Source organism: Protopterus annectens, chromosome 8.part0, assembly GCF_019279795.1.
Source record: "Protopterus annectens isolate FY-2018-M chromosome 8.part0, PAN1.0, whole genome shotgun sequence".
NCBI lineage: Eukaryota > Metazoa > Chordata > Ceratodontiformes > Protopteridae > Protopterus > Protopterus annectens.
Window position 1 is genome coordinate 223,028,861 of NC_056741.1, and position 17,105 is coordinate 223,045,965.

General features: G+C 35.6%; 1 protein-coding gene across 1 annotated transcript in view; it reads left to right on the forward strand.

Moving 5' to 3' along the window:
• The first annotated feature begins 4,618 nt into the window (after positions 1–4,618).
• Positions 4,619–17,105, forward strand: part of LOC122807988 — a 163,212-nt gene continuing 150,725 nt past the window's right edge. Inside the window, exon 1 of the mRNA XM_044079007.1 lies at positions 4,619–4,761. Coding sequence (XP_043934942.1) covers positions 4,707–4,761 — 55 coding nt within the window. The 5' untranslated portion in view covers positions 4,619–4,706. The remainder of the gene's footprint in view (positions 4,762–17,105) is intronic.

The window sequence follows — 17,105 nt, forward strand, 5'->3', positions numbered from 1 at the left end:
ATCTATACTTGTAGTTCTGCATTTCTGAGGATCACAGTTGTGGTCCTCGGCACTTGTAGTCCACAACATGTGAAGTCTTCAATGTGTTAAATAAGGCATGTGAAACACCAGGGCTAAACACTTACTCCTGCGCCATCCCTGCTAACAGGACTATCAGGTTGCCTGTTTAGGGGTCATGATTAGGCATTAGTACCCATCGTCTGCTGCTAGTGAGCTGGACTACACAAACCTCCTTTATAGTCAGCATCAGCTGCTGAGGATCAGCCCGCATTGCTTCGCTGACTGGTGAACACACCTCATTGTGCATCAGTTTCTACTATTATCTTTGCAATTGTGATTTTGCAAGTGCTCCAGACTTTCTTGACACATTCTTGTGTGTCTCACCTATGCACCAGTTCTAAAATTGGCTGCTGGGGAAAATGTGATAGCAAAGGTAGTCTGGGTATTCTGACTACCTTTCCATCTAGTTACTGATGATATATCGTATTATATGCCCATATAGTTTTCCTAATGCAGCATAACTATTGTGGTGTGTCTTTCTGGGGTCATATTGTGCAAATATATATATATATATATATATATATATATATATATATATATATATATATATAAATATATACACACACACACACACACACACACACATATATATATATATATATATATATATATATATATATATATATATATATATGTGTGTACTAGATTTCTTGCATTAAACTATACATGTATATTTTTAGCACAGTAGCAATACATGTCTATGTTTCTCGGACACTTTGAATGTCTGCAATATGTATTAGGAAATTCCTGCTATAGCTGTGAAGTTTATCTTTTCTTTTCACCTTTCTTCTGAACTCGTTTTCAATCACTGAGATGTTAAAAGTATCACTCATTTTCAGTAAACTGTGTGAACTTGGGTCATTTAATTATAATGTGGCCCATTTTTCTGAATTTCCTGTTTTTATACTTGATCACAAATTAATTCATACAATAGCTCTTACTATATCATGTGCATACTGTTGCTAGGTGTTTCAACTGAAGAAGGCTATAGGGCCAAAGTACTAGTTATATTGTAAGAAATAAAGGACTCCTTGTTTTATCCACATAACGTATACTGTTTTTGTGAAGTACAGTGAATACCTATGCATTGTGAAGGCTGAACTTGGTGTTGAATAATTCCCAGCTACTAATGTTATAGACAATATAATGTATACTGGACAAAATCCTGTTTCCTAACCCCAGGGTCTAAGGTTCAAATCTGACTTATGGTTTCTTTCTCTATATGGTTTATATGCTTTCATTTTATGTGGCTATTCTCAATGTACTCTGGTTTTGCGCCACATCCTAACCCATGATGCTATACATTGTACAAATGTACTTTATCCTTCCATTTGTGGCTTGGTTATGCTGAAATGAGTCCTCAGAGTACCACTTCAGTTATCTGTTTGACAAATTAGTGAATAAATTACAAACTTCCAGCTCACCACTGAAGCATATATCACCTAGGAAAAAACAATTTATAGTATGTACCAGAAAAAATAAACCAATTATTTTTAAGTATGTGAAATCAAAATGTAAATGTGTCATTTATCATGTGTCATAGTGCCAAGCTCTATGTATCAAATGTTTTAATCTGACCATAAACTTCAGACCTTCTCTGAACTCCAAAAAACCCTATAACAAACTTCACTGGATTCAAGGAGAACAACCATGCCAACTTCAACCTCATCTGTGACTGAACCTATTCTGACCTTAATACAGCATTAAGCTTCACTAAGGAATAATTCACCAATTTAGAAAAATGCACAAAGCTAGTAATCACTGCCAGAACCAAGTATCATGGGAAATTCAAAAAAAAAAAAAAAGCATCCCATTGACCCACCGAACATAAATAAACTATGCAACAAAAGAACAAAACTCCTTAAATTATTTAGTAGATCAGAACCCCTTCTATTCAAGAATAATATCTAAAGTATTAAAACAACTGAAGAACACTAACAGGTTTACTAAGCAACCCATGAACTTAGGCTAGCCTCTGAAGGCAAATACAATTATAAATCATTTATGATGAAATCTATGTTAGTCCTTCTTCTCCATTATCATTCCTAAATGTAGCAACAGTAAAATGATGAAAGCAGTGCCAGATCCCCCTCACAACCTCACTCTCTCAGAAACTCCTCAATGCAATATTCAATCAGCGCATGTCCAGGGTAGTGTAATTCTTACTCCATCACTGCAACTGTTAAATTGTGACTGTTATTATGGGAGGACCCCCTACATCCTAGATGTAAGTCTTTCATAAAATAAATGCTTGCATCTCTTTTAGCTGTCTTTCAAGAATGCACTTAATTACTCACTTAAGTTACATCTTATTGTGATGTAACTGAGGGATTCATAAAGTGAGGTTTGTGAAGAACATTTAGATAGTACCAGTCATCTGCCCAAACAGTTTTCTACACACACACACACACACACACATATATATATATATATATATATATATATATATAAATATATATATATATATATATATATATATATATATATAGATATATATATATAAGTGTGTGTGTGTGTGTGTGTGTGTGTAGGCAACCAAACTAACTGCTCTTGTGCACCATTTTAAGCCTAGTCAGTTTTCCTATCAAGGGTGAGAATCCAGACCTTTACCTCGTGTCTGTGTGGTCAACACATTAATCATTATATATATATATATATATATATATATATATATATATATATATATATATATATATATAAAACAAAAAACTTATAAATGCTGTGTATGTTCAGGCCCACTACATGCAGAAAATCCAGATAAAATGATACATATCAGGCAGACCTGACAACAGAAATGCCCAAAGACACACTAAGCTCCCTGATACATTTAGAGCTGAAATTACACACGCAGCAGTGTGACATTGCAGTGAATGGACCAAGAGGAGTTGGGACCACAGCAATTTACGGCACACCATAATGTAACGGCATTCAGCTATTCCAGCAGTATACCATGCATCATTTCCAGATTCATAAGTTGCCGTGACTCAAAACACCATAATACTCACTAACATTCCAACTGTGCAATCAACGCCAGGTGTTTCGTTTGAAAATCATATACTCCTGTCGCACTAGAAGTTCCAAAGGAAAAAAAAAAAAAGACATAAAACTTATTTATTATATTGCCTGGAAATATATTTCTTATTATTTCTGCCCTTTCTCTGTCTTCCTTCTATTCTAAGACAGTCAGTTTATGACAGCAAATTTTTGGTTAGTGTAAAAAAACCCAACAGACTGATATAGTCCATAAAACAAAATGTTACTTCCCTCTCTGTTGACAACAGATGAGACAAATATTAAATATCTCTAAAATCTGACTTTTCCATCATTGTTTTGCTTGCATCTGTTTCACAGCCCTGGACATCACTTGTGATCTCCTCATTTAGGGCAATATTACAACATCAGTGCTGAATATTAACCCAAGTACTAAGAAATGGATTTGAGCAGACTAAATTCAATTCTTATCATCCATTTACTAAATATACATCAGATTTTCATTTCCATATAACCCTAGCTTATCGATTTTTATTTTAAAGTATTCTGGAGTGTTGAATAGCAGCTATATTCAATAAAGGTGAACAGTGGTCTCACCTTCGATAACCACATTGCCACAACAGTCAGGAAATCCTTTTATGTGGCACACCTCATCACTAAGGGCTTTTCATCCAGAAAAAAAGGAGGTCATTGTCCCACTGTACTCATCCCTCATTAGACCCATTATAGAATACAATGCCCTGTTTGGTATGTACCTCTCAAGACATCTGCAACAACTGGAAATGCCGCAGAAATACCTCACTAAAAGAATCACAGGCCTAACGCAGATGCTTTATGCTGACCATCTAAAAAAACTCCACCTATACTCTGTCGCATATCGTCTACTCAGAGGCGATCTCTGCTTAACTTACAAGGTCATGTCAAACCCAGAGCTGTTGGACATGCTACACTTAAAGAAATCCTAATCCCTCAGAGCCACATGCTCCAGGGATCTAAACCTTGTCATCACAATGAGCAAAACATTCTAGAGGGATAGGTTCCTGACCCAGAGACTCCCCAGATTCTGGTACAGACTGCCCATACATGCCAAGCAGAGTGCCTCTTTGGCCCTCTTCAAAAGGAACTGGATGGGAGATAGGAAATTCACCCCGGGGATCACGTCAGTCGCCCTGCTGGACAGGGGTCCAGGGAAGTAAATACTGTGGGAAGAAATAGCCAGGGAATTGTTATGGCTAGGCTTGTATAGGCCCTAGGACAGATAGCCTAGTACCAACCTGTGAACCTGTGAACATCTTAAATCAGAGAGATTAATTCTGAAGAGGGCAGAGAACCTGTAACTACAAATGCATTTTTAATGAATGAATTGTGGAAATGGTACAGCTCAGAGCTTAGCATAAGTCACATGAAAGGAAAAAAAAATCTGCAGCATCAAACAATGTCTAAACCACTTTTACATTTGCTTTCAAATTGTGATACGTGGGAGGTATGAATGCAGCAGAGGTGCCTTCTACTGTGTCACATTGTTTCCATTTTAGTAATGAATCACAAGGCAGGAAGGTGTTGCTACACTACAGTGCAAGCAAAAAGACACTGGTTTGTCCTTCAAGTATATCTGTTGTCATATATCTGCTGAACGGACGATAGTAGAATACAGAATGAACACAACATACAAAACTTCCTCCGGACAAATATGTGAAAGATGTCCTCCAGGTAAGTCATGGAAATATGTAGATGGTTAAGAAATTTGAGAAGTGTGGGATTTTGCTTTCCTCATCATGTATTGATGATAACGGACCTGTTGATATGCACTCAGTATTTCAGACTCAGTGTATATATTTTGTCTTCTAAGAATAATCAGATTGACTCAAAAACTGGTTTAGGGTTTGATACACTGCTGAGACAACACGTTTGACTTCAGAAAAATGCCTATGATGGAAATTAAATATGCCTTTCAGAAATTATATGAACAATGTTGTTGCAGAAACTGAAATATTTTCACGGTCTAATGCACAGCCAAAGCAACAGGTTTTGCAGGCTGTGGGTTGCTGCTTGAAGCAGCACACCATGAGGTTCAGTAAATTTTGACAAAGATGACAGTTTCTTTTGTATATCTGATTTTTTTGAAAATGTGTGCATTTTATGAGCTGTCATGGCACCTTACAGGCACACTAAGTTATGGCACCTTACAGGCACACTAAGTTTCTACAAAAAATTTATTCAAAAAGTAGAACTGTAGCATTGTTACAACCCTTAATTCCTTAAAAAAGTACACAAGTGGTGATCACAGTTAATATAAGTTCTGAATAGGAGACATTGCTTACAGAATTTTGGTAGGCATCAGTTTTAAGAGATCTGTGTCTATTTTCAGTAATATAACAATCAGGAGTACTGACATATGTATGGTGTTATTAATGAGTACTGTTTCCAAATGCTCTCCAATTATGTGATTAAAGCAGCTATGTACTCCTGAATTTTGAAAGCATTATGCTACTGGGATTGACAATGAGCAGAGTAACAACACCTAAACAGTTACAGAAGAAAATCCTGATATTTATATAACTGTCAAAATCAAAGAATAAGGTGGCAATAAGAGCCATAAATGTGTATACATATATATCTATACCTATCTATATATCTGCATCTATATTATATATATATATATATATATATATATATATATATATATATATATATATATATATCTATATATATATATATATATATATATATATATATATATATATATGTGTGCGTGTGTGTGTGTGCGTGTGTGTGTGTGTGTGTGTGTGTGTGTGTACACAGACTATTCTGAGAGGATATTTTATTTGGTGAATTTCCTGTTAATGCCTTAATGACAAAATCATTGTTGGGTTGATAGGTTACTAAAGGTATAGGTAAGTATTAGGCTAGCTGCCCTTGTGAGCAATTTAAATCCTAGCCAATTCCCTTCTGGTGCTTAAATTAACCTGTCCCATTTAATGTTAGTCTATCGTTACCCATCCCATGGTCGATACATATATGGTACCCCTAGTGAGAATAACTGAGATCAGATCATAGATAATCTGAGGGGACCCATGCAGGGAATAAAGCAGTTAGGAGCTGCATCTGTCCATTAGTAATACAGGAGCACATTTTCTGTTTTCTATCCATAGACCCAAGTTGCTCTTAAATATAAACAGGGATGAGATTTGTTTCACATGTCTGAGGAGTCTGTTCCACAGCAGCAGTATCTTCTACAAGATAAACCTGTCTCTTCAAACCATTCTACTGATGTTGCAGAAGAGGTACAGATCTCCGGACCATATATTTCTGATGCCATTTGACTGGATCAGAGGATGCCTTGTATGCCAGAAACAGGTCACCTCTTAGCAGTATGTAAGATACCAGGTATAGTGACAGAGCTTCTGATCGCTCCATGTAGGACATGTTGTTTAGGCCTTGTATCCTTTCATTAAGGCATCTCTCTGGGCATTCCAGTTGTTGCATGTGTCTGAACAGATACATGCCAAAGGGGGCTTTATTATGATTGGCCTAATGAGGACTGAGCAAAGGGGAGTAATGACATCCTTAGATCTACACAAAATCCCTTTGGTTATAAACTATGCAATATAGAAGAACTTTGTTATGACAATGGACACATGTTGGTCAAATGTTAGGTGACTGTCTACATAAATTCCCAAATCCTAAATAACTGAATCAATTCTTAGGGAACTGTTTTCAGTGGGGAAGTTCCCCAGAGTGGATGACATCCCAAGGGATATGATAATGTATTTTTTGGTATGGATCCATGATTTTGGCACCAGTTATTTATCTGGGACAAACTTTCTAGGAGTATGGCTGAGTCATTTGTGGATTCAATGAATACTGCTAGCTTGCAGTCATCTGCATGCTGACTCATTCGTGCATGATGCAGCTTACAAAAACAGCTGAACTGTAACGGATACATTGTCATCAGAAAAAGGTACGAGGAAGACATAAAGTCTGGACATCTAGAAGTAACTGTGTGGGATGTAAAGCTTGGATAAGAATATGATCTGTCATAACATGACTGATGCTGTGTGTGGCACTCACTGTACATTCAGTTGTATGTCTGCACAGGCAAGGAAATGGCATGCCAATATACACTGACAGATAAGATGCCATTGAAGCATGTGGGCAGTAGTGTGAGTAGAGCTGGCTGGTGGGTGTGGCAGTTAAAGGTCAATTTCATAGAAGGGTGGAAAAAAGTAGGAGGGTAGTGTTTGCTGTACCTACTAACAAGTTTAACAAAATTAAAATACTTTAGCCTCTTTTACATGTTCTTCTATTGCTGTGTGAAGTTGAAAAAGACAAATTTGCAACTGAAATAAAAAACTAATAGTCCCTTATTGTAAACTGTTTGTATCATATATAAATGCTACTGTTTTCATGTTTTTTGATTTATGAAGCTTGAAAATTAGTTTGTCTCAGACCCAAAATATTCCATATTGTGCCAGCTCAGCAATCTCTCCATTGTGAAATTTACACAAGAAAGGTAAAACACGTCAACCATATTTTAAACATTGTATCCACCACCACCACAACACAGTGTCATATAGGCTTAATTTAGATTCAAAAATATTTAAATCTAAACAATCATCAGTATAAAACCAAGATTCTTAAGGACATTTTAATACAGTTCATGCTTTTAGGGATAGTTTTTATCAGTCTAACTGCTTGTTATATAATATAAAAAAAACGAAGATAATTTAATGTATTGACTGAAGACATGATATTCAGTAATTGCACATAGCCCCAGATTTACATATGAGACTTCTTAAACGTAGTAAGTTAAAACAGAACAAATATCACTCTGCTGCGGTTGCTAAAATGATAAACGATTAAAATACATATTACACAAGCCATTGCATTTTTTGCTTTCTAGATTTATCCATACAGTTTTCTTAGGCACATGCCAGCAAAATCTGGAGTTTCCATGTCATTACACAGAACAATGATAAGAATACAAATAAATGTTCATAGCAAATCAGTAGTCTTATTATGTCCTGCTTTTATCTTCCAAACAGGATATAAATGCAGTGTGCCAACCTCTGCCCATGGAAATATTCAGTCAGGTATCGTTAACACAGAAATGTGTTAGTCCAAAGTGAAAATAAATAAATAATGAAATAAAACATTTTAAAAAGTACCGAGCTGTCAAGCAACATGAGCAGTGATGGCTTAATATGATGCTTCTGATTAATTTTCTGTTATGACATTGTAATATCAGAAATTTACACCAGAAAGAAGTCTTGCGTTTGTCCAGTGACAGCCAATGTTTCATCTACGGGTTTATGAAGTTGTTTCTTTCAGTGCATTAAATTGCATGAATGAACATACTGACTGCTAACAGAAAAAATAAGGTTATGAATGTCCTGATAATGTATGTTTTTTTTATTTTGTTTCTAAATGTAGATGGAATGCATATATGCAATCACTCCCAAAAATACTGGTGCATTCTATGATGACTAGTGCATGAAGTTGCTGAACAGTGCTGGGGAAGTTTTATTAACAAGACATTACAGGGTCATAATCTTACTGTTAGCTTTTCCCTTTTTTCCTCTCAAACTTTTAGAAAAGTAATGTCTTGTAAGACACAATGTCAAGGGGCTTGTTGAAGTCCACATAAATCATATCCACAGGGGTCACTCTGTCCACAGAAGAGGAATGTCAGTCACAGAATTGTGTTAGCATTCATTAACAAGCCCACCGCTGTTTGAGCACATGCTGCAACTCTACCATCATGTCATGCACACTCATCTTGATGGCAATTTCTATAGAACAGAAAGGATACTAAAAGCTATGTAATTCAGTGTCTCTTTCCAAGACCCACCATTTTGAAAAAGAGTCACAGCTGCAATCCTCCAGTCCTGTGGGAGCAATCCGCTTATTTTTATTTTTAATAATTTCTATTTGTTGACCAACATAGATCAAAGATCAAACTGGATCATTTCCAGACTGATTATGGGGATACACAAAATTATCAGTCAGCTGAAAATAGCACATAATAGTCACAGTATAATGTCATCATTATCAAACAGTATTTATATTTTTAAACAACTACAGTAACCTACACAGTAGTCATAGTATATCTGTGACTCCCTAACAAAATGTACTGCAAGTAAAAAAAATAAAACCAATGTAAGTAAAACAGTACTGGCTTACTAACTTGCAGGAGACTTTTCATAGCACAGCAAGCTCCAGAAACCACAGTGTTAGGATCAGTTCTGTAGCATAACCCCATTAGCAAAAAAAAAAAAAACATGACAGATTTAATACTGGAGCAATGAAAGAGCACAGTATACAGAAGAAGAATAGCAGCCTCATTGATGTATGGGGTACTGTCTAGTTTAATGACTTTGCTCAGAGTCAAACCCTGATCTTAATTACTGGTAAACAAGTGCCTTAGGTCCTTCACACCACTGGGTAGATCTCCTTTAATTTTCTTTATTTTTTTGTTTTGTTTTTGCAAGTCACTGAGGATTACAGTCTGTGAATGTCAGTCACAAAGTTTTTTAGTGCAGAAGGCTGTGGGTTCCCTTCCGACCACAGGGAAATTAATTGCTTATAGACACTGATTATTTAATACAACATAGACAATTTATTCTTCAAGTGCAGCAGACACTGAATTTGTAGATGATACACTGAAATGCAAGTTTTTTGCCAGCAGTAACCTTCATTAGTTACATTTCTATTTAATGTGGAATTATACAGGTCATTTTCACTTCTGCAGAGATTGTGCATATTGATAGATATTGGTGGATTATAATGACAACAGAATGAATAGTCTGTTATGGTTGATATGTTCTGAAATGGGTAGTTTTGTCATTATTGGTTTATATGTTTTGTTTCAGTGCTTACTGGAAAAATGTTAAAAACGACAAGTTTAAAACACACTCTAACAAATGGTGCTGTATCAAAGAAGGACTATAATTAAATACAATCAGGAAGGTGAATTAAAGAACATGTGCATTTATGGATAGTCTGAAAAAGATGTGCAGGGGGCATATGGTTTGCAAACTGCTCAAGGGTACACTTAATCTGACACTGGTCAAATGCATTTTCTATGAATGTGGGTTTCAACACAGTTTCATCTATGAATGTGGGTTTCAACACAGTTTCAATGAATGCAAATATTAAGTATCAGGTTCACTTTGAAGGACATAATAGGATCACAGGACCATAGGAGGTTACTAGACTACTGGCCCTAGGGCCCTTACAAGCCTAGCCAAGTTTTACCCTTATAGTCACAATCAGCACCTATTATTCCTGTCCAAGAGGGACATAGGTGGGACCTCTGGGATGAATTTACTGTTAGCCATCCAATCGTCCAGATTGCGTTTGAATAATAGATTTAAAAGACATAATAGATAAGCATATTGTATCCTTCTGAAATTTAGGAAGTGTAATACAATATGAGATTAAGTAGTGTTCAGAATTTTTGTCAGGCACATATCTGTACAGATTTGGTTTCTAGTAATTATAGCATGACCTTTTCTTCTGGTATCTAAACAGACAGAAAACCTAACTGGCACATATAAAGAATTAGTTCTTTATAATATAATTATAATATCTGTGTGAATATTCCTGATTAGTGTTGTTGTTTACTGCTGTGTTTTCTATGTTCTACTGCTGTTTCACTCTACCACTACCTCAGGTTAGCCATTGAGTAATATCGTAAAGAAACAAACAGAAAAAAAACATTTGTATTCTATTATCTTCTTTGGATTTATTTCATAAAAGTTGTCCAAAATTGTGCAAGGCTGGTGGGTAGAACACAGTATCTAAGATAGTCCTGAATTATTTATGGCTGGATGTGTACAAGTGAGCAAGAAAACATGCATGACATGTGCATAGCTACACTCATTCAAGTATACAACTGCTATGCAAAAGGTGTCTGACAATGTAATTTGCAGTTCACAAGTACATGAATCACACAGTGAATTTTATAGCATAAGTTATAATTTGCAACATCTGACTGCAGAGAGAAAGTGTAGAAAAATATAGCCTAGCACCCAAAGGAGACATAATTGTGATGCATTGCTCAGCCTGACATACTAGAGCAACTACATCACTATTGAGTGTACAAAAATATCACAGGACTATTGAAATACAAAAGAGATGCAATGACAGCTTCTGAATTATAGAATAGTTTACAGAAGTACACTGCCTCTACCATACTGACCCATCCTACCACATTGACACACTGGTATCCTCACCAATGGGAGCATCCTGTTGAGAAGTTTCCTCATTTATTAAAATGTGGTACTATCTACAGACACGGACAATAAACTACAAAACTTTATAAATGTCTGTTCCCAGTGACCATGGAGGCCTGCGTACACCAGTCTTCATCCAGAAGCGACAGCTGAGCATGAGGCAATGTTTTCTTTGTTATCTGCAGCACAGAAACTGCATTCCTCCACCTCCTACGGTGGTACTACATCTACCTGTGTAAAGCCTTGGTGATACATGCCGTGCAACAAAGTGTACTAAGGATGGCTGACATACCATGTCCACTGATTGGTGAGGTAACAGGAAGTATAATTATGTGATGTCAGTAGCAAGGTAGCATACTCATGTTTATTCCCACATCAGGTAGATGGATTGCTGTCACTGCAGTGCAGCATGGTGGGGGTGGAGCTGCATTCTTGAGTGGTGATCCTTGAGATGAGACATTGAACCGAGGTCCCATCTGATTGACCTGGTGGTAGCTCAGATGGATGTAAAAGATTCCAAGGCACCTATCAAAAAGAGTAGAGGTCCTTTAATTAACATGACATAAACAAAAATAGTATTTACATATTTACAAAATAATCATATTTACAAGTATGTGTACAAAACCCTATAGACCATCATCATTATTATTCTTCCATAGTTGACCCTACTCCTTCCACAACCACAATCTAATTTTTTACAATATATTAGCCAGAATCTATTTCTCATTAAACAAAATTACATTCATGCTTTCATTACAAATAGCCCATATTTGTGTAAATTGATGTTGGAGCTTTTCTCCCCGGGCCTCCACTGAAAATGGACCTGGTCCAGTCGGAATTTCCCGGTTAACAAATGTAAAATAAATAAAATAAATATCTACCCTTCTCATATATTCTCTTGTTTTTTTTTAATATCATTACATAATCATATTCATATCTATATTGTTTACGTTATTAATATTCTCAAGATGTTTTTCTTCACACAATTCTTCCTAAGTTTAACCACCATTTACATTTAAAAAAATGCAGTTTTCTCTTCCTGTCCACAAAATAAACACATTATTTAAACTTTCTCTTTATATGTCATATTCCCCTTTACAGATAACTTATTTATAACTCTCCATAAGAAATCTTGACAGTCTACAGTCAGTATACCACTTTTTCCTTACTTCAGTGGCTTTTATCACTTCTTTTGGTGAATTTTCCTATGGATTTACATAATAATTTTGCTTCATCACATTATTGTACCACATCCTTCTACCTTTCTCTATATCATAAATTCTTATCTTCCGTGTTAGCATTCTTTCTTTCTTCAAATTTTTTTAATTTGTTCATTTACATAATCTTTCTTCTATTTCCTTATTCTCATCATCTCCAAAATGTATTGTATTTATTTTTAAACATTTTCACTATAAATTTATCATTTTATTTATTTATTTTATTTATTTTACATTTGTTGACCGGGAGAATCCGACTGGATAATTGTCCATTTTCAGTGGAGGCCCTGGCAGAAAAGCTCCAGAGTTTGTAAATATGCAAAGGCATACAAAGTCAAGTAAACACATACAGAATCTTCTTCTTCATTTACCCACTTTCATATGCTATACAAGTTTAAAGAAGCAGAAAAAACAACTGGATTTAATAACCCAATCCCCTTCATCTTCACTCATATACAACACACCTCCTTTCATTGGGTTTAATCTTGGAACCCCATATGAAAGAAAACACTAGCTGTACAGTTTCTTTTTCATACTTTTCTGGGATCATACAAACATTTGACATATATATTATTTTGCCCATTAAAACAGAGTTTACCAAACAAAACTCTTTTCTTGAATGACAGTCTATAAGTCCTCCACATAAGACATATTTTTTTTCATTTCTTCTTTCCGACCCTCACATTACCTCATAACTACCTTTTTTCCCCAGATGTTATCCCTAACAAGGGTACTTCATTCACTGAAAATACACCCCTCCAATTTTCACATCACCTAAACCCTTACTTTTACCTTTATTCAAGGTAATTCTCATTTCCTTTAAACATCTGTTCAGACAAACCAACACTTCCCTCATCCATATTTTATTCTTAGCAACCAAAACAATATCATCAGCATATGTCAAAACTATTGGCAACACCACTTGCTTTCGCGTCATGTATCTAGTATCTTTCATTTTATAAGATATTTCACTCTCTCACATTCATTACTATTGCAAACAATATCCCACTCATGAGATATCCTTGTCTTATACCACAGTTTGTGAATATTTATTTACTCACCCACTTATTCACTAACACTCTCACTCTATCATTTTGATATGCTGACATATATATATATATATATATATATATATATATATATATATATATATGGGTCTACCTGACAACGTCGACAGCTCAGAACGCCGACACCGAGAACACCGACGCCAGAAGATCGACAACTGAGAACACTGACATGGGAAAAGGCTGTGTAAGTATGCGGTAGTGACGGACGTTAGGGTGCGAGTAAGGTAAGTGTGCGATATTGACGGTCTGTAGGGATAGGGGTGGGTTAAGTGAGTTAGGGTTAGGGCGCGGGTTAGGTAAGTGTGCGGTAGTGATAGTCTTTGGGTTAGGGGCGGGTTAAGTGAGTTAGGGTTAGGGCGCGGGTTAGGTAAGTGTGCGGTAGTGATAGTCTTTGGGTTAGGGGCGGGTTAAGTGAGTTAGGTTAGGCGCGGTTAGGTAAGTGTGTAGTGATAGTCTTTGGGTTAGGGGTTAAGTGAGTTAGGTTAGGCGGGTTAGGTAAGTGTGTGATAGTGATGGACCTTAGGGTTAGGGTTTGGGTTAAGGTTGTAGATAGTTGTGTATGTGAGGTTTAGTGTGGGTTTGTAAGGATTTTGGTGTGCTTGTGTTTGTGTGTGTGCTTTTTGGACAGGGGATTTGTTTTGATGTGCTGTCGGTAAACTGGTTGTCGATGTTGTGGCTTGTCGACCTTGTGAACTGTCGGTTATGTGGTGTCGGTAAACTGGTTGTCGATGTTGTGGCTTGTCGACCTTGTCAGGTAGACCCATATATATATATATATATATATATATACACACACACACACACACACACACACACACACACACACACACACACACACACACACACACACACACACACACACACACACACACACACATATACTCTTAATTCTATTACCTATTCTATAATTTCCCATAACATCCCACAAACCATCATGTCCTTTTGCATTAAATATCTTACTAATATCGCTTAACCAGAAGTTTCACATGTTCCCTTTTACTTATAATATCATCTACAATTTCTAGCACCACCAATAATAATTTCTGGCATCCCTTCCCTGTTATACCATATATTTTTATATAATGTCCTTCATCCTTATTTCCATTCTTTTCTGCGTTAGTCTCAAAAAAATGATAATATCTATCATTTTATCAATTTCCATTTTTTATTTTATTGTTTTCATCTTTCTTCCTTATAAATTTTAACATGCTTCTTTCAACTATTCATTTAAAACATTTACAAAACCCTCTGTTACATAATCTGTTAATTTCTTGTACATTTCATTCCCTGGACTGTCTGGACCTGATACTGAATCAATATTTACTTTCCTAATTACTTCATCCAATTCACTAATACTGTTTTTTTTTTTATTCTTCCTTAACTCGTTGTTGTTTTTTTTTTTACTTTCCATTCTCTCTTATTTTCTTTTTTTTACTGTTATATATATTTTCTACATTGTGTTCTACAATACTCATATTTTGCTCTTGAGTTCTTTTATCACTTCTTTTACATTTTTCATTCCCTTTGTACACTAACATCCTCGTTTAATATTTTTCCCAAATATGCAGACTCCTCCTCCCTTCTCCCTTGTAAATACAATCTTTGTTTAAACAGTCATGTGTTAATTTTTTTATATCTTTTGTACACTTCCTTTTCCATATCGTAACACTTTTTTGCATTGATTTCTACTACTATTTCTTCTCTTCCTTACTTACATCATTCTGCCCTTGAAAAAACATGTTTAACACTTCTTTTTAAATTCTAGTCATCATTCAGACCATTTTTTATAAAAAAACCTTCATGGTTATATAATCCTTTCATAAAAGCAATGCTTCCCACTCTCCATATTAATTTCACCATTTCTCATCTATTCTTTTAATTCCCTTTTCTGTTTTGATATATTCCCTTTCTTGAATCATATTTTAAATGATCTGAAACAATAAAACTGTCTCTACTGTATCACCATCTGCTACATCCAAACATTCTGATAGTACTAAATAATCAGTTTCATATCCAATTGTCCATCTTCTATAAGTACATTGACTTTTCTTGCACACAATTAGCTTAACACCTTTTGTCACTGCATGCATTTTTCTAACATCTTCCCTTTTTTTTACATTTTCCCCCTAATTTCATAGCTTCCTACAAGCATAATTTTCTTGTTAACCACCATATGATCTAATATTTGATGAAACAGATTCTGTCTTTCCTTGTCATTTGTATAGGGTCTATATTAGAACATTGAAGTTTCAAAACTTCGAATGTTCTAATATCGACCCCTATTCAGCGAAAGCTGAAAATATCGAAGCAACAGAAAACCAAATTTTTTCCTAGGGCAAGAATTTGATTGTCCGTTTCTGTTGCTCCGGTATTTTCAGTGCTGTGGTGGAAAGTTACGGGTCGGGTTCAGGTAAGTGTGCGATTGAGTGTGGGTTAGGTTAGTTAGGGTTAGGGTGCGGGTTAGGTATGTGTGCGATTGTGTGGACGTGAAGATTAGGGCAGGTTAGGTGAGTTAGGGTTAGGGCACGGGTTAAGTATGTGTGTGATTGTGTGAAAGTGATGGTTAGGGTGGGTTAGGTGAGTTAGGGTTAGGGCACGGGTCAGGTAAGTGTGTGGACGTGAGGGTTAGGGTGGGGTAGGTGAGTTAGGGTTAGGGTGCTGGTGAGGTGAGTGTGCGATAGTGACGAACCTTAGGGTTAGGGTTTGGGTTAAGGTAAGTGGATAGTTAGTGGTGTGTGTATAGTTTAGTGTAGGGTTAGGTGTAAGATTTTAGGTGTATGTATGTGGATTGCTGTTTGTTTGGTGTGCTTGTGTTGTGTGTATGTGTTTTGGAACAGCACATTTTTTCCCTATGAAAAAATTCACTGTTCTGTATGTTTGATGTTTTCATATTTCGCTGAATAGGGGTCAATATTAGAAAATTCGAAGGTTTGAAACTTTGATGTTCTAATATAGACCCTTTGTATATACATATAATGTGGCAATTATATTCTCTCCACCGCACATCCACAACAGTTAACATTCCTATCCTTATCATCTTAACAGTTTTTACACAATACAGCCACTTCAGAATAACGTTCACTTCTTTAATTCCAAATTTTATTTCCAACCCACAATTTTTCTGTTTGCAATCTTTCTTCACTTGTCAAGAATCTTACATCCTCTAACATAATCACATTGACATTGCATTTAGCACACCATTCTAGTACCCCTGCCCATCTTACAGTATTAATAATACTATTCCCATTTACTGAAAGCACTCTAAAATGATTATGTTCCATTTTTTTAAGTTTAAGGGAAGCATTTTAAAATGTTTTGCTCTTAATTTTTATTCTTTCTCCAAATTAATATTTTTTGAGTTTATCTCCAGCTATTCCTTAATCCTCAGATTTTTCAATATTTTCTTTAACTGAAAAAATCTAAAATACTCCTTACTCTTCTTTTTAATATTTAGTGATGCATTTTTAAATGTTCTTTTTCTTCAACCTTACCCTAACATCTATCATATTTCTTTTCCTAGCATCCTTTACGCT